The following is a 22,775-nucleotide window of genomic DNA, read 5'->3' as shown; positions in this document are numbered from 1 at the left end:
TTTTTAGTTTGTTTTTGTTGTTTTTTTTTTCCAGAGGTCAGAATTTACTAAGACTTACTTGATTTTGAACTGAGAAGTATCATTACTTCTAGGCCTAGGTGAAATCAGAACCCTAAACATGCTTCTGCAGTCTCAACTTCTGCCAGTATTTAAGAGTGTGATTATCTTCACCTTAGAAAAATCTTTTTTTTTTCAGTTCCTTAAAATTATGTTCTTTTACATATTTGACCCGTGTGTTGAAGTCAGTTCCTCACTCTTCTTTTCCATGATCACCTTGAGCCTCACTTTGTGAGCCATGTTTTGCAAGCATGGGATGCTTCTTGCAGTGGTTCTTACTCCTTTTCAATTCTCACTATTATTATTCCCAAGTTGCTGATATTTCAGACTGGTCAAATGCTGGTAACTCAGCCTATCCACTTGATATGGCAGTGTTTATTCAGGTGAGGACCAAATTATTCTCCTCGTTACATTATTCTGAGCATTTGTGGTCACCTTCCTCTCCACTTGTCTTCATAGAACTTACTTACCCAGATGAAGCTCTGCATTCTATGTCAATAAGGTTTTTCCATGTTGCTATTAATTCCTTTTTAATTTTTAATATTTCTTAAGTTTTTGTATGCTTTACAAATGTCAAAGATTAATTCTTAATCTTTTCTAGGCCATTTGAAAAATTGAAGTTGAGAAATCGATTTATTCTTGTGGATGTTGGGAGAAAAACACATTCCAAGTAGTAATTCCTCATCCTCATTTTGAGAAGTAACAGTTACCCTCACAAGATGTTTGGCTGTTTTGAATCATTCAAGTTTTTAATCACATCACTGTTAAGTGTTTATCTGAAGTGTCTCTCAAAGCCTTTTATTTGTTGCTTTTTAATCTAGCTTGTGTTCCCATTTGAAAAGATGACTTAATTCACCAAGATAATTTTTATGGTGGGTGATAACTATTAGTAATTAATTGATGAAGTCCAATATTTCCTGTTGGGGTATTTTGTTTGGGAGTATTACCAAGCTGCCCAGGGCATCTCAACCAATGGCAGCAGTTTTAGGCCCTATTTTGAAGCCATCCTCTACCTTTTTGGGTAGCCACTTCAGTCAAAGTAAGCCTCTGATCTTATAATCTTTAAAGGCTTCAGATTTTTCTGGTCCTATAAAATTTCCCAGGTATTTCAGACTTAGGAAGTCAATTCTCAGTAGTGCTGAGAGTTTGTGAACCAGCCCTCTTCAAAATTCTGACAGAGGTTATTAGCATCTGCTTTTAATTTTTTAATATGTCAAGTACCACTCCACTACTCACATCTTCTCAAATCATCACTGAAATGGAAAACATTTTGGATTATGCAGAAAAAGAAGGATGGTACATGTTATTTTAGATACAGCACACTCAATTTCTGAACACTACTTCATTTCCCCCCCATGGAGCAAAATGTCAAAAGGATTATCATTACTTGAGTTTTTTCCTGATATGCATATCATTATCTTGGTCTCCTTTTTTTTTTTTTTTTTTAACCTATGTAATTTTATTTCTTGTTCCAGTTTTCTACAAACTCCTGGCTTCACTGTTATTCATTGCTGTCAGTAGGGTCTTTTTTACACTGCATTATTTATTTTTATATTGCTTAGGAGTCTATGAAAGATACCTTTGCTAATACTAAATGAGTTTTACTTGAATCTTCTAGTTGAAATATATCAGAAAGATAGTTAAAAGATTGTCAGTATTTTGGCAGAGAACTTAATCTCTCCCATTATCTGAATTTCATCTTGGGTAGGCAGCATGTGTTTCATATAGTAAAATATGTGACATTCCATCATAATAAAGTGTAATACAAAAATCTGTCAGTTAAGATGTTTGGCACCACCATGACAATTAAATTTGTATGAAGCATGCAAGAATAATATTATTTAAAACCTAGGAAAAATGCTGTAATATTGTAATGCTTAAGAATCCTGTTTGCATAATACCAGAAATTATGATTTTAAGACTCAAAGTGGATTGTTTTCTGCATATTGCTGATTTTAGTGTTTCCTAACATTTACAGTGCCTGGCCATACAAAAATAATGCTGTATTACTGTCATGTTTTTCAATGGCTTTTCCTTGAGTTTTGGAGATAAACAAGATCTTACACAACTGAAAGAATTATTACTAGCTGCCAACCTGTTCCATCTACCAAACAAATTATTTAGCAGGTAATTTTTCTTCATATTGTAACCTTTGCATGAAATTCAGTAACATATTCCATGCAGCCTTTTTACATTCTTTGCATAACTTACCAACAAGCCTGAAGATGTAAACAGGGAAAATTTCATTTTGAATTAGGAAATTGTCACACAAGATGAAAATTTCAGTGTTTAGACAATGCTGTAAAGTTTCTAAAGGGCCTGTTATCTTACAGATAATATAGATATATAATATATATAGATTGATTTCTCTTCATCCTTATTTTATTCTGAAGTGGAAAACCAGATGTTGAAACTGTGAAGATCCAGAAGTAGATCTTTCATCTCCAGTTGGAGTGGTTTGTTGTAATGCTGTTTCCTGTCCATAAAGCTGGGTAGCAAATCTTCTAAATAGTGATAGAAACTGACAGCAAAGGCAAAATATGCCTTGTGTTGGCACATCATCCAAGTGTGGGTGGATTTTCTGTATTTTGAACTCTTAAGCCATTAATAACCTGCTCTCTGCAGAGAAGTCTAATCTGTTAATTGTAAAATTAATTATTACACTTTCAGCCACCTGATAATCCTGAGTGACTCTTTAAAAAAACAAAACCAAACAACAACAACAACAAAAAGGAACTTCAAAAGGTAGGTACTCCCATTACAAGGAATGAAATTTGACTTGGCTGGAAAACCTGAAGGCAGACAGGGCACTTTTGAGGGAGACACAGCTTTCCAAGTCAAATACAAAAGCTCAAGAGAGACAGGGTGGAACTTGCTGCATCTAATGACTTTTTTTGCCCAGAGCAAGGGATGTTCCTCTATTATTTAATAAGGCAGTTTAAAGTGCAGCCTCTGAATGCTACAAAGCAGAGGCTCACACACCATTGCTTGAATACTAAAGTGTCTGGTTAAAGATTCATTTGTCCTTAATTAAGATGATGGTTGGACTTAAAGATGTTCAAGATCTTTCCAACCTTAATGATTCAATGGCCCCAAGTTTCTTCAGATGGTGGCTACTGGAGAATATAATTGGAGGCACCTGGCACTTGTTCACTAGTTTTATTTCAGTATTTCACTCTTGCAAGAGATTCTTCAGTAGATAAATTCAGAATGATTTATCCCTTTAATTCTCTAGCTTTAATAACCACAAGCTACTTCCTTAATGATTTAGAATAGCATGATGCAGGACATGGTGTCTTAGAGAGTAAGTTGAACTAATTTCCTACTTTTCCACTAATGGTAATTTTTTTTACTGGGAATATTATGGATTTCATTGACTTTTTCTAATCACAGGTACTATAATTCATAAACTAATGCATGTCACTCTGTCCTGTTTATTGTAAATGTAGGAATATTTTATGAATTGCATTCTGCAGAATGTGGTGCATTGTTTTCAGACATTGGATAAGTAGGAATAGAATTTCACTGGAAGTCCTTGTGGCCTTCTGTTCTACAAGGTGGCTTGCAAGGAAACTGCTTCTTCCCAAGGAGGGCAATGGAGCTGGGGCTTGATAATCACTAGTTTGGTGTTGAAGTGGGAAGGAGTACTCCTTGGCCTCCTCTCTGCTCCTCATTTTCTTCCCTCTCTTTGTGGTGTTGCTGTTGGCTGCACACTGAAGACAGCCCAGAGCTGATCCAAACAACAAGAAAAAGAAAAACAAATGGAAAAACAAAGTTACTTTCCTGTTTAATCAGTTTCTTGTCCCAGTTTCTTAATCAGTTTCTTGCTGTGCTCTTATACATGAGAAGATGAGACTGAAAGGTAGGGAGGGGAGGAAGATTGCCCCTTTTCAGGGGGTGACCCAGCATAAAATCTGTATTTGTGTTACAGCTTTGCTTGGTAGTTATATAAAGTGTTTAGCAGGACAAAGTGGCTCTTAGCTCCATAAAACTTCTCTTCCTCAGAATTTAGGCATGTAACTTCAGATCTCTCATGTACAAGTGTAGCATTAGCTATCAACAGCTTGTTCAATTTGTATTGCCTGGCTTGATCTGCATACTGAAGAGTGGAGTCCAAAAGGTGACTGCTCAAATAACATTTTACTGAAAATGTCCTGATTGTGAGTATTTCAAGCCTCTTTCCAATTGTTCAATACAAAAATATTACAGATGCTTAAAGCACTTCCCCTATGGTATAGGTGCAACCTTTTCCTTGATTTATGGTTCTTCTGCTCATCTCAGAGTTGTCAGATTTTTTTTTCCAAATATTACAGCAAATGAAAAAGCTTTTTCCCACTCCTAACTTTCTAATGTACATTATAATTTGCTGTCCATACAGAGAAGAGGTTGTCTGAAGCTATGCATGTTTTACCCAAACCATAGAGGTAGTGAAGCTGCTTTGACAATCAACTTTAATATCTCTCTGCACTTCTCAAGCTGTGCAAAAAAGCTGTAGGGGGGAACCAAGAAAATTTGCCAAATGCATAAATATATTTTCCAACCACACTCACAGTGCTTGGGCACAGCAGAGTTGGTCTGAGTTATACTGAGAGCACTTTTGGAATAGTTCTGTTTTAGGTGTTAAAATCTGTGGATGGATAATGAAAGCATCTCTGCTGACTGCAGGTACATTGGACCAACACAGCACACACTGCAAACAGGACACTGACATTAATCAAAGTCTTCACCTGTATTTTGTGTTGAAGCTTCCCAAACCAAACCAAACCACTGAAAATGATTATCAAGCTACTACAAGTGGTTCCTTCATCTTGACACTACCAGCTCAGTGGTGAACTGGTCTGAGGATTCTTGCTTTTTACTAGGTAATGCTATCTCTTGCTCTTATCTTCTGAGCATATCCACTTATACTAAAGTGCCTTCATGTGGCACTACTTGAAAGCCTTCTTCAGCATTCATTGTGCCCTGTGTTTTGACTGAGTAATTTATACAAGAATAATTTCTGTTTCCCTGGCCTATTCTCTCCCTCCTCTCTTCCCATCCCTCCTTTTTCCTGAGTAACTGTAGGGTGAGAAAAGGAGCAGTTTTGCATTTCAGTGCACTTGCTGTAGCCAAGAGGTTTGTTCGTTGCTGCTTTGTACTTTCAGGCCAACGAGAAAATTTAGATTAATAGGTTGTTTATTCTTTTGCGTGTTCTTCAAATCAAAGGCACTGGATTGCATTATTAAAGAAGTTCTGTGTGGCAGGCTTGGAACTGTCCTCACTGAGCTGTACATGAAGAAAAACGATTGCTTTTCATCCTCCACTCATTATGCAGCCTGGCACAGGAATGCTGTTAAATGTGGTATCATGTACTGTCACTTAAAGACCTTTCTTCTGTACAGCTGATGTTTGGCTCCAATTTCATGGAATGATCTGTCTTGGAACAGACAAGGAAACCCTAGAAATAGAAACACATATGTCCTTATGTTTTAAAAATTTAAATATTCACCAGTGTAATAAAGAGAGGTTTTGTTTTGAACACTACTGATTGTCTGCTTTGCAGTGCTTTCAGATCTCTTCATTGGGGATTCTGTTCATTTGCCTCTCATTCCTTCAGTTAGCAATAATGCACAATTGGGCTTTCAGCAATCATCTACCCAGCCAAATTAATGAGGAAAATATTCAGCATTATTTTGAGACTGAACTCATGAGTGAAGGAACCAGCTACTGCTGGGTAGCTGACTAAACACAAGACTGTCTCCTGGGTGTTCTGTTGCAAATGGGCAACAGCATGTCTTTGGGTCTGTGGTTACATCAAGTACTCTAATTTCCTTGGCATTCTGTGACAGATGAGTTTCTCTTGACCCAAGGCTTTCTGCTTTGAGAGGGAAAAGTCTGGGGGATGTAATGGAAGAGAGGAGGAGGAGACTTTGCCTGCCTCATGTAAGTGAGAGGAAAGAGGGTGCTTTGCCTTGTGAGTTAAGTTGTCTTGTGCTTAAGTTCTAGCTAACATTCAGAGCAAGAAAGTCAAAATTGCCCATCCAGCACTGCAATTCATCATCCTCAGAAATGGGAGGTGTTGTTGTGTGCCCCATAGCAGCATTGCCAGGGGCACAGTGGGGACTCAGCAGTGTCACAGTTACCAGGGCTGCTGAACTTCCCCTCTGTGATCCCAGGCATCCTTCTCCAGTCTCAGACCTGATGCAGGGTGTAATCATTATGATTTTTCACATTGTATGCTGGGTTCCTGATCTGGCAGTCCCTTCACCCAAATTAGAACAGTGTTGACTGAAACTTAGTTCCTGCACTTCCATTCTCTCTCTTTCCTACCCCTGTTAATTCTTGCAGGTCATGACAGCCAAGTTCATAAAAGGGTTACAGATGTCTGTGATGTTATGTATCAGCTTTTGGCTGGTTATAAAGTGTCTCTAATATCAATAAAAAATTATACCACTGTATTCTTCTTCTGTATTGCCAAACAGGAGGAATTGTGACTGAATCCCAGACTTAGTATGCACAGCTAGAGCTGTTTGATCTCTGACAAATCTGAGAGACCTGGCCATTGCTTGAGAAAATCATAAATATTTTTTATCTTTCTGATTAGTAATTCTAGATACTAATTCACCCCTTCATTCAATGATTTTTTTTCCTATAGTTTTTTGACAGTTTTGAATCCCAAATGGCCACTTGATAATATATTATTAGCACTAAATGTTAATCCTGCTTATATTGCTGATCCACAGTATTCAGACTTGTGAAATTTAAAATACTGGATTCATAGGGAAGTATTTTTAGACTGGAGAGATGAATAATAAATTATACTTGGTTTACAGACTATAAGTTTTTAAATTATACTTGGTTTACAGAATATAAGTTTTGTCTAGAACTCCTCTACACCTCTCCCTGTTAAGCATCTGAAAGCAGATTACTGCAGCCACAAATTCCACTCCTGCTTCTCTACATATTCCTGCTGTACCAGAGACTTCTAGTAGTTGTATACTTTTCTTTTTGTCTCCAATTGGGTATAATAGAAAGTATTTTCATTGCTTCCTTTTAGCATCTCAAATGGTTAAAATTTTCACTCAGACACTGAAATTAGAATCTAATCTGTCCAGCACTGAAAAGCTTTCATATCTATGCTGCATGCATGGAAAGACTTTAGAGTGGTACAGACAGCAGTTCAAAAAGAAAAGGAACTCGGAAGAAAAGCTCATGAAATTCCCAAATAATTCACTGTTTTGTTATTTCAAACCCTAACTGCAAAGCAAGTAATGATGATCATCCTCATGTGATGGCAGTGAGTGCAGAACTATGTGTCCTTCATTCAGCAAAAGTCTGTTCTGGTCACAGCTGTGTATACAAAGCTTCAAGTGAAAATGAGATGTGCACATAAAGGCTCTCAGACTATTTCCCTTTGCAGCTCTCATCTGTTTGTTCTTTACCAAACCCCAGAAAACATCCTCTGAAAAGAAAAGAGGAAAGTAAATAGTGAGAAGATTTGTTTTTTCTCTTGATAAACATGTCATCTAAAGTGACTTTCCAAACACAATCCATTTAATGGACATAATTTAGAAACCTTAAACTTGAGTATTATTTGTTGCCCACCAGCATGAGTCCTTAAGGCATTTATTGTTCCTTCCAGAGTTTCTGAAATCACAAACTTGTCAGTGAAGTCTTGTTTTGGCACATAGACCAAGTTCTCTTGTCCAGAGAGTTACTTCTGTATTTCCTTCATAAACAAGGAGCTATTTCTTTTAGTTTGTATTTGCCTGCTGGACATCTTGGAACTTATTTAGAGGTGAGATATTTTGTGCTGTCCTTTGGAATCCCCTATATGTTAATAGTTTTAATTAATCTTTAATCTTTTATGAGCTAGCCCTACTCGTTTCGGAGTCCTTGTTAATGTATGTAGGTTGGGACTTGGAACAACAAAGCCTGAAACAGATCCAGACAGGAGATAATTCATATTAAGGACAACTGGAAGGATGGATGTTACCTTTAAACGTGGCTTGAAAGTGAAAGGAATATGAATTAATATATAGCAGCCCTTTTTTTAACCATCCACTTCACATAAAGGACTGCTAAAATGAAGCTGCATCTGATCTAGTGAGTTTAGATACAGTTCTTTTGCCAGAAACACTAGGAAGCAACTTTCTTTCCCCAGCAAGACAGCATTAAGAAACATATATTTTTGCATGGAGCAAATAGGACCTCAGCTTTTATGCTCTCCTTTGAAAGACCCAGCACATTTCCTTTGAGTCAAGAACATATGCTGAAATACATTACATTTAAGTACTTCTTCAAGCTAAATTGCTGTATGATTTGCACCATCTGATTCTCAGACTTGCTCCATAAGCCTCACTACTGAATGGGAAAAGAAGGGCAAATGTTGCAGCAAATAAAAGGAACATGTGTTTTTCTAAGTCTCCAGTGGCTGGAGATGCTTAAAGAGCAGCTTTCATCTTGACTCCCCCTCTGAGGGTTTATCATACTTGCATTTCCATGCTGGTGTTTTTGCTGAACAGTCAGGATATTGTTGCACAGGAGACAAAAAAATGTGAAGCCATGAAGAGTACAGTTGTGTTAGAACAATGTAGATGAGGTCCCAGCTGCTGGGGGGGAGTTAATACAGTGTTAATCTCCAGGGATGGCCCATCTCACTTTTGTCACTAAATAGGTTTGTCAGCAGGAGCTGTATGTGGGGTGTTAGGACTCATTTTTTTATTCCAGGTAAGGATGTCCTGCATCTTTTAGAGGTTTTGTTTCTTACCTGCATTCTTTTCCCTGTAGCCTAAATCACAGCAGCAATCCATCCAAGAGCTTCCCCAGAATACTAATCATTAGTGATAATTAATCACTAATCTTTTAGGAGAAATCATTTACATATCATACCTGGTCAGAATCATTTGCACACTATGCTAAGCTACCATCCCACCACTGATCAGTTAAGTGATACAGCTTTTTAGTTCTTATGCCATAAACATCCTTACAAAGATCCTGAAGAGCCTGGCCTCATTACAAGGCTAAAAAAGATTAAACAACTGAACTCTATTTCAGTTTTTACAAGCAATAATGACAGTATGGATTAATTTCTACATCTGTCCTCCAGTAGATGGCCTTTTTTTTCCCCTCTAGAAAGCTCTGCGCAGCAACAAGAAAGTGTCATTTTCTTTCAACAACAAGAGCTGCTCTTTTGTCTAGTTTCTTACACTTCCCTGATTACCATAATATATGCATACCACCAGGGGTAGAGGAGAATGCTGGAGGATTTAGGGAATTTGCCACAACTTTTCTCCAGCAAAATACTCTTTAATTTGTGGTTCATGGTGGATGGTCCATGGAAGTATATTTAGCTGTAAAATAGCATTTATGTTGAACTTTGACAAAGGTGGCTGACAAGAAACTTTCAGAATTAATGAACATGTGAAGAGTTTAGAACTTGCTGGGCTGAAGCTTAAAGAACATGAAAAATATGCTTTATTTCATTTAAAAAAAAAAGTATGTGTTATATTACTGTTAAGCATATATTTCTCCATGTGAAATACAGAGAAAAATAACCTTTCCTTCTCTCTCTTTTTCTCCATCTGTTTTAAAATTATTATTATTTTAAGGACAAACTGCTCACTAGGGTATTGTAAGAGTTAAAACCAAGAGACATTACAGAACTTGGCCAAAAGCACACCAGGAAAGGGGTAGATGGATGCCTTGTTGTTTCAAGTTTCTCTTAGTGCATTCATTCTGTTCTGCATTCAGACCAGTTCTGTAGTGGTAGTCATTTATAATCATTAATTTAGCTCATTGATATTGTAATGGGCTCCAAACATTCTCTGTGAAGCTTACATGCTCCACTGCATTTCCTTCTAAACAACTAGGGATGATCTCTTCAGTCTTGTCATTAACCAGATTACCTTTCTCTAGCCAGTTCTCTTCTTGATTTGTTTGGCTTGAGGTTCATTTTCTTAGGTTTTCTTACACTTGTAAAAGAGACTCAGGATCAGTGTGTCTGAGAGCTTTTTACATGACTCAACAACACTACCCAAGCCTAGGTCCAGATACTGCAATACTTATTTTATGAACAGAGGCTTTAACTGTTGACTCTGAGGCTCCTATAGACAACACAGTTTCCTTTTAGTCTGTTTTTTCTCAGCCTAATAATTTTTTAAAGAAAATTGCAGAAAACTAGGCAATAGTCTGAGTGCTTGGGATTATACTTGAGTATCCTGTAAACAAACCTATGTATAAATATGCCAGGCAGTGAAGTCAAAGAATGGCCAGGACTATAAAAGCCTTTCAGTTCTTGGAAGATTCAGGTTTTAGCTGAATTATTCCAGGTGAGCTCAAGTACACAGAGAAGGATGTGCTACAACATTCATTGCTTTGTGGGTCACATCTTCTTTAATTTCTTCAACAGAGAGTTGACTACTTTGGGTAATTGCACACTGGTGTCAGTCTTGGTGGCACTTGGGTTTCCCCATTCCTCAGAAGCCTGAGTTTGCCTCTCTCATGGTTGGGCTTGTGATGAGCACATTTCAGAGCAGCAGTGTCAGAGTGCCTGCTCTGATGACAGCTCTTGGTGAAGGTGACAAACTCTTCAAAATTTTGCAGTGGAGTTGACGTGGAGCAGGGGGAAACACACAAAGTTATCCTTGTTTGGGGTCTAAAGTATGCTGAGATTTTTTTGTTTCTCTTCCTTGGGGTGTTTGTGGCAACTACACTGTTTCTTGAAAGCCTCTTCAAACAAGTCATTACAAGAGGAAAAGAGGAATGTCCAAATCATCTGTTTCATTCATTGTTCTGAGAAAATTATTGATATTTGCAGTGCAGGCTTTTACGTGCCATGCTGAACTCTGGAAAGCTTGGGAGATTCCAGGTGGTTAAAAATACACAATTCTACTGGAGCTGGTTCTACAGAACCTTCTCTTGTTGTTTCCTGGAAAGATTGGGCAAGAGAGAAACTGGAAGTCAAGGAGATATTTGATCTGAGATGGTTACAGCAATCTGCAGCATTCCCATAGTTCATAGAATATCCTAATTTTTTCCTACCTCCTTTTTGGTTTTTAGGCCAACGTCACAGTTTTCTTCTGCTGCCTGACCCTCTGTACATGACACAGATAATCCATCTGCTAGCTAACTGTATTTCCTGGGGCTCCCAAAGGGAATACCAAGCAGTAGCTGCAGCCTGTGTGCCTCTCCTTAGCCATAGTCCCATTATTGTCACAAGGCTCAGTCCATATCTCATGGGGGGGTTGGATGTAATGCCCTGTACTGCATGAGGTGCAGCTGCAGACCACCGGCCCATTTACTCTGCCCATCCTGTGATGTGTAGCTATGAATTCTTCAGTTGTTTTGAAGAGCTTAAACTTAATGACAGCTTGTTTTCTTGAACAGACACTGATGCACATCTTGCCTAAAGATTACTGCTGCTGGTTGAGAGCTTGGGGAGATGTTGCTGGTCCCCTCCCGTGAGGGGTTGCCTGCATTCCTGTATTTCACTCTCAGGATTGCTGTGGGTCCTGTTTCAAGTGGTTGAGCAGTCTGCCCCCCAGATGGCCAGAACTCCAAGAGAAAGGGTTGTTCCTTATTGTTTACACGGCCCCTTAGCTTTGGCATTGGATTGGTTGTGTTGTCAAGGAAAGACTGAAAACTCCTAAATCTCTGAGTTCATCCCTCACTGGGAATATCTGCTGGTTACATCTGTAGTGACATTACAGTGAAAGGAAGAAGTAGTTTCAGAGTCAACACATCTAAAGAATGTCAAATGTCACAGCATTTCAGTTGTACATTACTGTCACTCTGACATTGTACCTTTTTTCTAGCTGTTCTTAAGAGCCAATCTTCTAGCCTTTTGGGTTTGCTTTGTCTGCATTTGGTAGATTATCTGATGTCATTTCCCTTGTTGCTGCCTACAGATTGAGGATTACCAGAGGTGATCTCTGCTCTTCCACAGGCTTACAGTTATCCAAGAATATACATTGTATTTATAATAACACAACTTCAGATATTAGGGCATTTCTTAATATTTCTCACTTGGCTTTTCAATGCCTCAAACTTGAGGGAAAATCATACATTTTCATACCATGAACCTCTTTGTTTGCATCAGGTCTGTGTCCTTTGGAGAAGGGTAAATGTCCTTTTGGATCATACTCAATGAGCCCACCATATCTTTAGGATTACATGTGCTTCAGAATATGCACAGAATTATCTTTGCAATGGTTTAGAAAGGTTGCATGGATAACACTGGGTATCCATCTAGTAAATAAAGTTTAAGCTGTTATTTGGTTGCTGTAGTCAATAACATACTGGAAAATTTAAACCAGGCTCTTTTGTTTCTCATCTTTTAACTTCTTTTTCTGCTTCTGGAAATTGATAGAAGTTTTGGCTGCTTCTCCTTTTTTGCTGTTTGCTGGTTTTGCACGTCAGGAACTCTGAATTCTTTAAGGTCCAACTTAAACTATAGGATGGGACTTTGAATTAACAAAGGTATTAAAGAGTTGACATTGTCTTTAGGGTTGCATTAGATAATGTTCCCCTGGTAGGTGGAAACTTCAAACTTGAGTCATGGTTCAGGCTGTTAATGGATTCAGGAATAGCCCACTGCATCAGTTAAACTCTTCCACTGTTGTTTGAGATTGGCACATCACCATCAGGAAGGCAGCAGCAATGCATCTAGTTATTAAAATTAAGAAAATTGTGGTTTTGTTAGTATCTAAAGAGATTGAGCCAGACATTGGTACGTAGTCTTTTAAAGCTACTTATGTACAAGACTCCCTGAAAAGCACAGGATCTTATATTAATCCATGAACAGATTTAACCATTTCCCTCTTTAAACTGTTCATTAGGAAACCTTTCCTTAAAAATGAAATTGGTTTTGAATTAAGCTGCCAGAAATCTTTGGCTTCTAGTGTGTGTTCCTGTTGCTTAACAGTTACAGGTTGGTCTCCCTCATTTGTCTTCTGATTTTCCTATGCTCTTGAGACTATTTCCTAATGATTGTAGGAGCTGTCTGCATGCTTCAAAAGCAGAATGAATTCTGCTGTACACATCTTAGATGAACAGGCTTATACAACTTAAGGGAAAAGTGTCTGAGTGCTTATTCTTTATTGTTTATTTATCTTTAACCTTCCATCTCAAATTATGGGGATAATTTTGACCTGCTCTTTCACTTATTGTTTGTTTGAAAAATAAGGAAAATAAATTTTTAGTATAAGACCATTTTCTGGATCCATTCTGGATCTGTTTTCTGTTTATTTTATATCTTCTCATCAGTGGAAAAACTTAGTCAAAGAAACAGCCCTTGAATGTTTTAATTTTGTTTCAATTTTTTATTTAAACATAAAAATGAATAGGAACAGATATCTTTCATCTACATCATAAAACCTCTCAATGCAGAATTTTATAAATAGTTTATTGAAAACAAGTCTCATGAGGAAGAAGTGGGGTTTTTTCACAGCTGTGTAACACTGTTTGGGTCCTACACATGGATTAATTTCCCTAGAATTCTTGGGTTTCTGTGTATTATTACCAATAGATACAGAGAGCTGTGAGGAAATTGGGCCATAGGTATCCTGTGAGCAAGGCATGTGCCAAGCATAACGTATTAGCAGTATTACCAATACTCATGTTGTATTCAGGTGTTTGTGAAATTGCAGCTCCTATGGACAGAACTATTTATTTTTAGGGCCTTTGGTTTTTTTTTGTTCTTTTCTACAAGGTTGCAAGCTTGCAAGGATATAGAGAAAATCCTGAGGATGTGATGCTGACTTGTACCAGAAACGTTAAAAAAATCTAAAGGCCAGGACTTACTCTCCCAACATTTAAAAAATCATAATTAAAAAAGTTAAATAATTTATTAGGCTGTTTTCTGTTATATTTCCAGGAGACTGATTTACAGCTCTATGACTTTGACTCTTGGATGACTTCATGGCTGTGGTAGGAAAGCAGGCTGTGGAAATTGTGTGTCCTGCCAGAATCCCAAGTGCCAGGCTGCATTGCCCAGGTGCTCCTGCAATGGGCAGGGGTTGTGCATGAAAAGGGATGGGAACAGGGAACTCTGAGGTGTATTCATCAAGGCAATCCTTGTCTTTCAGGGAAGTTACCAATGGGATTTTTGGGGGCAGATTTCTTGTGCCAGCTGTAGTAAATACTCCCCTACTGCTTTGGGTATATTTGTAGCTGTCACACTGGTGTGACATGATTGTAGGTAGCTAATTCTTGTGCAGTGACTGCCATCCAGGCTGAGCCCTGAATATTTATTGGCTTCCTGTGTAGATCTTGCAGCCTTCACTGAGCTCCTGGCTCCTGTGGCTGGGCTGCTCTCAGTATGAAAGGTAGCTCAGGTGTGTCTGTACTTCACTCACCAGACTGACAGCAGCATAAATACATCTTCTGGTATTCCTAAGGTTTGCATCATTTCATGTCAGGTGCCACATGAGAACCACATCCAAACCAGGAATCCAAACAATCTGTGTTTTAAAATCCAGAGAAATATGGAGCATCTGCCTTTGTGTTTCATAGAATCATAGAATTGACTGGGTTGGAAGGGACCTCAGAGATCATCAAGTCCAACCCTTGATCCACTCTCCCCGTGGTTCCCAGCCCATGGCACTGAGTGCCACATCCAGTCTCTTTTGAAATATCTCCAGGGATGGAGAATCCACTACTTCCCTGGGCAGCCCATTCCAATGCCTGATCACCCTCTCCGTAAAGAAATTCTTTCTAATATCCAACCTAAACCTCCCCTGGCACAACTTGAGACCGTGCCCTCTTGTCTTGCTGAGAGTTGCCTGGGAAAAGAGCCCAACCCCCCCCTGGCTCCATCCTCCTTTCAGGGAGTTGTAGAGAGTGATGAGGTCTTCCCTGAGCCTCCTCCTCTTTAGGCTGAACACCCCCAGCTCCCTCGGCCTCTCCTCATAGGGTCTGTGCTCGAGTCCCTTCACCAGCCTGGTTGCCTCCTTTGGACCCGCTCCAGGACCTCAATCTCCTTCCTGAGCTGAGGGGCCCAGAACTGGACACAGGACTCAAGCTGTGGCCTCACCAGGGCTGAGCACAGGGGCAGAATCCCTTCCCTGGACCTGCTGGCCACACTGTTCCTGATCCAGGCCAGGATGCCACTGGCCTTCTTGGCCACCTGGGCACACTGCTGGCTCATGTTCAGCTTCCTGGCAATCCAGACTCCCAGGTCCCTCTCTGTCTGGCTGCTCTCCAACCACTCTGTGCCCAGCCTGGAGCTCCCCATGGGGTTGTTGTGGCCAAAGTGCAGGACCCAGCACTTGGCCATGTTGAACCTCATCCCATTGGGATCAGCCCAACTCTCCAGTCTGTCCAGGTCCCTCTGCAGAGCCCTCCTGCCTTCCAGCTGATCCACACTCCCCCCCAGCTTAGTGTCATCTGCAAACTTGCTGATGATGGACTCAATTCCCTCATCTAAATCATCATTAAAGATATTAAACAGAACTGGGCCCAACACTGATCTCTGGGGGACACCACTGGTGACCGGCTGCCATTTTGATGCAGCCCCGTTCAGCACCACTCTCTGGGCCCAGCCCTAAGGTTTCTCAAAAGTTGGCCATTTTCATCTAAGAAATATTTGTTTTCTGTGACTGTACCAAACTGACAGCTTCCATCTCCACTCTTCCTCTGAAACATGAGGAAGGGTCCACCTCAGGCATTTAGGAGATCTATAGAGTTTGGATTTTGGTAGTGGCAGGACAGGCTGGGCAGGAGTTTGAAGACCAGCACAGCAAAAAACTGGCATTAAGAAGTTCAAGTTCTTCTCTGCAGCTCCAGCCATCCCACTTCACTCTTTGTGTTTTATGAAGCCTCTCAACTCCTTCATAGCATGTTGCTGTTTTAAAATAACTGGAGTTTTTAAGCTGCTTTGGAGTAGAAGAGCAAAGTGTTATGTTCAGCTGTGAATGAACATGGTTTCATGCAGATGGCAATCAGTCACTCTCCATCTTTAAGCACAGATGACAAGCAAGTTTATTCCACTGTGAGAACATGGTCCAGCATGTGCAGAGCTCACTGCCCAGGGCTGTGGGGTCAGATTTAAACTCTCTGTGATTTGCTTCATTTGTTACTGGAACTTGAGATGCAGTAATTTGTGGTAGCAACCAAAGTAGCAGTTGTGGATTCCAGTTTTCACTCATTCTGACTGGTACCTTCCTTCTTCTCTTTCTTTCTTCATCACACAGCATTGATCACTATTTACTCAGCTGTGGCCTGGAGACAGGAAGGAGCAATGTGGTCATGCACCCAAACTGCCCTTGTTTATTCCAAGCAGCTCTTGGCACACAATATGGTGCATGGGCAAATGTAATTTTCTGCATGGTCTTCACTGACCTTGCTGTGAGGGATAGGAAAACAGTCTTCACAGCAAGCTGTAGGTAACTCCAGAGGTCTGTGGTAGTCCCCTTCCTGTGGAATCAGTAACATCTGTAGTCTGAGAAATTGATAGGAGTTATTGGTTTGGTGCCTGGGGTGTCTACAGGCTGAGTTGTGTTATGGCCTAAAAGATGCATCCTTCAGTCACTAAATTCCTGCTCTTTTCTCCAGTCATAAGAAGCAAAGGGCTTCTTTCTTTGGAGAAGGAACTTCTCCACACCACTTCAGCTTTGTATGCAGTTCCCATCTAAACAGACCATTTGCTCAAAGGCTGAAGCTGCAATTAATTCCACTTGTGTTGAGAATCAGCTTCACCCTCTGATGTGCTGGCCGGAGAGGATCTCTGCCACCCATTCCCAAAGTCTTTCTGAGCAAACTTCTGCTTTTCCTATGTTGTTTTGTTGTTTCTTGGAGGGGTAAGGATGAAGCTGTGAGTTGTTATGAAGAAGAAGGAGAAAAAGGCAGTGTAAATTACTACATGTTTTAAAAGTATATTATTTCCAGCAAGTGTGAGATCTCTATTTATGACTTAACTAATGCTTGCTTAGGGCCCAGTTACCAGTGAGTAAAAACATCATCATCCAAAAAAACCCCTTAAACTCCTTCACCTTAAGGGGGAGAAAAGAGAAGACTGAGCCTCAGAATTAATGAACAGGGGCTTTGCTGATGAAAGTGGGCAGATTATCATCCCAGAGCTCTCTGTTCTGAATGCATGAGGAATGCTTTATACACTGTTGGACACTACACTGAAAATCTAAAGAGGATCAAAGCAGAGCAACAGATAAGACTGGACTGAGCAGTGAGGGATGAGAGGGCAGGAGAAACTTCAACACATTTAACTTTAAATAAATGAAGGTAGCAGCGAAATAGGTTGAAGAAAATATATTATGAAGACAGAGTTGTTATAAGGATCTGTTGACAAATGAAAGGAAGAAATAATGGAGAGCAAAAGGTATAAGGATGCATAAATAGGAATGTGAATTTAAGCAAACAAAAAATGTAAATTAAGTATCACATAAAGCTTCCAAATGGTGTGACTCCTTCAAACAAACACATAGACTTTTCAGACAAAGAAGTTTAATGCCCAGCATTATTCAAAGCTAGATTTAGAAAGCCTTGAAGAGTAGTTGTGAGAGCCTTTTAGTGCCCAACTTCCCTGTTTCCCTGTAACCTGCTTCCTATGCTGAGCCTGTGAATGTGATTTTTATGAAACTTACATGTACTTACATGTACCTTACATGATCAGATATTTTTGGAAGAGCTTAGGACAAAATTATTACTGCTAGAAATGAATGATATAACAGAGGAAATTTTCTTTCCTCTATGTTATGTCATGAAAGAGAAATGGGGAACTGACTGCTCAGTTAAAAATGTGCATCTTCCTGCTCATGATAACAGACTTTTTTCAATAATATTGTTTTGCAGTCATACATAGAAGCTGGTGATACTTTCCTTGATGACATCCAAGGAACTGAATAGCTAACACTGCAGGAGAAAACCCCGCCATTCCTGTGGGTACCATCAATAAGGTGCTAAGGTCACAGACACACTGTGCAATAGAAAGCAGCTTCCAATTTGTGATTAGTAAGAAATGGAAATACAAAAATCTTATAGCACCTTCCATATTCTCCCAGATATCTGCAATTTCAGTGGTGTCATGGAGATTTAATTCAGGTTTTGGGAGACTGATGTATTTGTCCCTACACTAGAAGAAGTTGCATAAATCCCTGTAGTGCTGCTGTAGTTCTGCACCAGCTGAGACTTTTTTGTGCTGCAGCACATTTCTGACTGCAGAGGTGGCTTTTCCAGACAGAGCAAAATCACCTTTTCATGGCATGACCCTAAACATAAGGTGCTTTATTACACAGAAAGTTCTCCCCAGAGCTATGGACAGCTCAAAGCAGTACTCTAGATAGTGTCTGTAATGGATGTCAAAGAATGTGACAGCTGTTTTTCAGATATAGCGTTTCCTGAACTGAAGATAAGAACAGGAGCTCTCTTCTCTTTCCCCAGCCTCCATGGCTAATAACGTGGATACAGGAAAAGCCTAAAACTTGGTTTGGTGACAGCACTCCTGCAGAATTTCTTGAGTCAGTACTGAAAATATTGATCTGGGTGGTTTGAATATCACAGATTGTCCCTGTATTGCATACACACCTCTTGCAACATCTGAAAAAGGTGCAGTGTTTTCCCTTTCTCTCACTTTTGTCCAAGTGCTAGGCTTCAAGGAGTTGTAGAGATATGAAGAAGTTGTGACTGTCAGCTGGGACAAAGTTGATTATTTGGACTGAAGCTCAAGCAAAGCTAAGATGTGCCTGTGGCAGAAGAACTCATGCTCTGTACCTCAGTCCTGATCCCGTGCCCTCTGAATCCCCTCCCTGACTTCTTCTTTGCTGTACTTCCACCCCTGCTTCTTTCTTCCATACTTTGTATTCTGCTGTATATAGAAGTACTGCAAAATTGCTGTTGTTCAGCTAGGATTCTCCTTAACTCCAGTCCACAGCCTTTTGGACTATGAACATACAATCATGTAGGGCTTTTTGACATCAGGATGTTTCCATTCCCTTGGGATCCTGTAAGCTTCCCAAAGAGTCACCTCTTTTAGACTCCTGCTGAACCACAGAGGCCTTTCTTGACCAGTCTTTGACAAAGCTGTTCTCTAAAGCATGAATAATTTGATTTTTTTTTTCCCCTTGTGTTTTTTGGATCTTTGTTCTGTGCTTCCTATAATACGGTGACCAGATTTGTACACATCATTCCAAAAGAAACCATCCAGCTGCTTTGCCTAATGCCAAAGTAATAACATCTGTGGTTTATACTCTGTAGCCTTCCATACACAACCCAAAAACCTTGTTTGCCTTTGTTACTGCTGCCAGATGTTCTGTGTATGATTTTCAGGCATATTGTGGTGAATGACACCATGCCAGTGAATTTCAGCAAATTTAAGCAACTTTTAAATTATTCCTTTTTCCACATGGTTATATTCAAGTCAAACCAAACTGTGTTCTCACTTGAAACTGCCCTGTTTTGGTTACCTCTTTTTCATGCTGAATCACTCCCTACCTGGTACCAGCAGTTTCTCTGCAGGAGCCTCTTCAGAAGGATTTCCCTTATATCATCTTTTTCTGATGCTCTTTGCTGGAAACTGCCCCTGAAAAGCCCAGTTCTAAAGGTCAAGGGAGCAACTTCATTTTCATTAGTACCTGGTCTATGTGAATTGAGGGTCAAATGGAATATGAGGGGGATTTTTTCTCCTAGAGGGAAGGCAAGGGGAGGGAACAGACTGTTATGATGTTCTCACCTCTTTTCCTGCAGATCTGCTGACAGCACAGGAATACCACTGCCTGCTGCAGCTGCTCTGCCCTGACTTCCCAATGGAACTGACTCAGAAGGCAGCAAGGTGGGTCTGCATCCTCTCTTTGAAGGCAACATCCGTCCTACACACGTGGATTTAGGATCTAGGTCTGTGGGTAAAGGTATGGGCAGGGACTTTAAGATTTTAGGGAAAAGAGGGACCATGTTATGGGGTTAAGAATGGGGTGGTTTTCTACCAGTGAGAGAGTGCATGTTTAAGGTGTACAGGAAATGAAATATTGGTGCAGAATTCTGCTGCTGACTCTAAGTTCAGAAGATGAGTTGCATATAAAAGAGTGTTAGCCAATGTGGCTTTAACTGACATGGTTTTAAACTATTTCAAATACTGTTTGCCACCTTTAAATTGTGTTTCCCCCCCCCCCGCCCCACCTCCTTATGGTTGATCAGATTTAAAAGGTACCAATCTCTGCAGGATTGCCAGTGGTTTGGAGTGTGTCAGCTAAGAACATGGTAGCTAATCTGTTTGAAATTTTACTTTAATCTAACCAAGGCCCAAAGCAGAGAGATGGCTCAGGACACTGATAATGTGATACAGATTTTTTTACTGATAGTGCTTGCTGGTTCCAGTCTAACCCAGGCAGTTGATTATTACCTATCTGACAGTGAAAATGTAATAAGGTGCATGCATCAGTTGAGGTGGGAAGTCAGTTCAGATCTCAGCAGGAGTGCACACACATATATATAGAATCACAGCAAGGTTACTGGATAAATGCACTCATTCCTGGCCATCTCAGCAGAGGGGGCATGGAAATTCAACTTTTTTCATGGACCTAGATACAACATTTAGAAACAGGATCCAGAGACATGATCAGGACATTAGGTGCTTGCTGCCTATGTCGTTTATGGCCTAAATAGCGAAAAGGCCCTGATTTTCTGTCATCCTGTTGTCTTTCTTTAAGGTTATCTTAGGCTAAAGAAAGACACTCAGCTGGTGGGCCTTTGGGGGTCCAGAGAGTACAGTTGCTTGGCCTCCAATGCTAGACTAAGCAGGAATGCTAACCCTGTAGCAGGGATGTATCAGCTGCTTCCTTTCATGGAGGTCCAGAAGCACCAGTCCCATACACACTGGTGTGCATTTCACAAGGGGTTCCAGCTCAGCTGGGCAGGAATTTGTGATGGTGCAGGGAAAGAAACTTCAGCATATATACACATGTTATGATGTTTGTGTCAAGGAATTCAATCCATAAGGCTGCTGTAAAGCAGAGGCCTCGTTCAGGGGCCTGCTGCACTGCTCTGCCTGTGCCATAGGGACAGACAAGGAGGCTTTGGGAGCAGGTGTTGGAGGGAAATGAGATCTCTGCCAGAGGCACCCAGGCTCAGGTGGAGATGACCTCACCCCTGCTTTTGGCTGGCTAGAGATTTACTTACCCGTTGGTATTTCTCTGTTACAACCTAATCTGGTTGAAAAAATTTAACAAAACTTGTCATATTTTTAAACCATCTTTCTCTTTCCATCCAACTGTTGCTTGCTCTCTTGTCCTTTTTCTTGTCTCCACTTCCCACTGTCCTCCTTGGTCTCTGCCAGTTAAAAGGTGAATTCTGTAGGCTGTCTTCCAGCACTGGTTGACTGAACCCTTGCAAAGCCTGAATGTCACAAGCAAACCTCCTGACATGGTTCCTCTTTCAGCCTGCACACCCCCAACAGTTTTGTTGCTCATTTCCTTGGGAAAGGAATGAAATAAAGTAGCAGCTGGAGTAGGCACAGCATTCAGTGGTACAGCCAGGACCTGTGTAATTGTTGGAGGCCTGGATGAAAGAGCAGTTAAAGTCTCAGTGCTGCATGACTGAGATGATCTCACAGCATGGTGCATTTCACTCGTCCAGGAGCTGTTGCTATGCACTGATAACAAACACTGGGAGTAAGAACTTGAAATGTCAGAGCAGAAGAATAGAGGCTACAATATAGGTTTTATTAGCATTACACAACAGAGCTCCGTTTTTCTGTTCCTGGTGCTGCAGAAGTCATATCCAAAAAAGAACCAGGCTATCTGGGTGACATTTCTTGGATGTCTTTTTTTCTTCAAAGGGCTATAACCATTAGCAGATTGAAGATTTTAATCTACAGAGATACCTGTCATCTTCAGAGACACCTTTTGGCTTTCTGATTTTTAAAACTGCAGAGGGACAGAATATTTCTGGTTTGGTGCCATGATTTCAAGATCTCCACCTGAGCACTGATTCTCCTCTTGTAACAGAAGCACGAGGTACTCACTGGCTGGATTTGGGTAGCGGGAGCTGAGTAGTCCACAGCTCCTGTGCTGGTTTATGTGGTATGGGAGCTTATGTTGCACTCATCAGTGCAAATGGAAGTGTGGCTTGCAAGCCTGTACTCTTGTTGTTAAAGGACTGCCTGAAAGTGCAGTTCTTGCCCTTTTTCTGTGTTCCAATTATTTTTTTGCTCTGTGTATTCGTAAACAAACCAAGTCCCTGAAGTCTTGTTTGAGCCAGCCCAGCCATAAGCCAGACTGTGTCAGTCAGCCTTTAGTGGTAGTAGAGAACAGTAGAAATCCTTTCAGCTTTCCTGGTCTAGAGTTTGTCCTGGGGACATACTGTCTAGGCTGGGTTCTGAGATTTTAACCACAGTCAGACCATAAAATTTCCCCACTAACACAGTAGTGAGGCTTTCCTGCCAGCCAAACCCACTTGAACTCTGAAAGACCACTCTACCCTTCACCACCATCCCTCAGGTGGAGGCATCTTCAGTCCTTTCCAAAGTTTCTCCTTGATTTTCATTATTCACTGAGTGCTGACTGCTGACTTTGTAAAGAAGTCTGTGGCCCTGAGGGCTTAAAGTCTAATTTGGACAAGAAATCAATAAAGAATCTCTTGAAATATTAGCTACCTGATGAACTCTTTTGAACTGCAGTTCACACTTCCAGATTTTGTGCTCAATTTTGGTCTTCTTGTCTATGTTACAGTCTATGGCTGGGTTTCTCTCTTTCTTTTTTTTTTTTTTTTTCAGGGAAGAGCCTCAGATATGT

At 40.3% G+C, this 22,775-nt stretch overlaps 1 protein-coding gene across 2 annotated transcripts in view; it reads left to right on the top strand.

Annotated features, from left to right (window-relative positions):
• The window catches only part of C5AH11orf49 (chromosome 5A C11orf49 homolog), a 78,736-nt gene that overhangs the window by 43,581 nt on the left and 12,380 nt on the right, over positions 1-22,775 (top strand). For both annotated transcript variants that reach the window (XM_008498267.2, XM_030452659.1), the window contains exon 4: positions 19,735-19,819. In XM_008498267.2, the coding sequence (XP_008496489.1) occupies positions 19,735-19,819 (85 nt within the window). The remainder of the gene's footprint in view (positions 1-19,734; positions 19,820-22,775) is intronic.

The sequence above is a fragment of the Calypte anna genome, chromosome 5A (genome assembly GCF_003957555.1).
Source record: "Calypte anna isolate BGI_N300 chromosome 5A, bCalAnn1_v1.p, whole genome shotgun sequence".
NCBI lineage: Eukaryota > Metazoa > Chordata > Aves > Apodiformes > Trochilidae > Calypte > Calypte anna.
The sequence above is the reverse complement of the archived record's forward strand: the minus strand, read 5'-3'. Positions and strand labels throughout refer to the sequence as shown.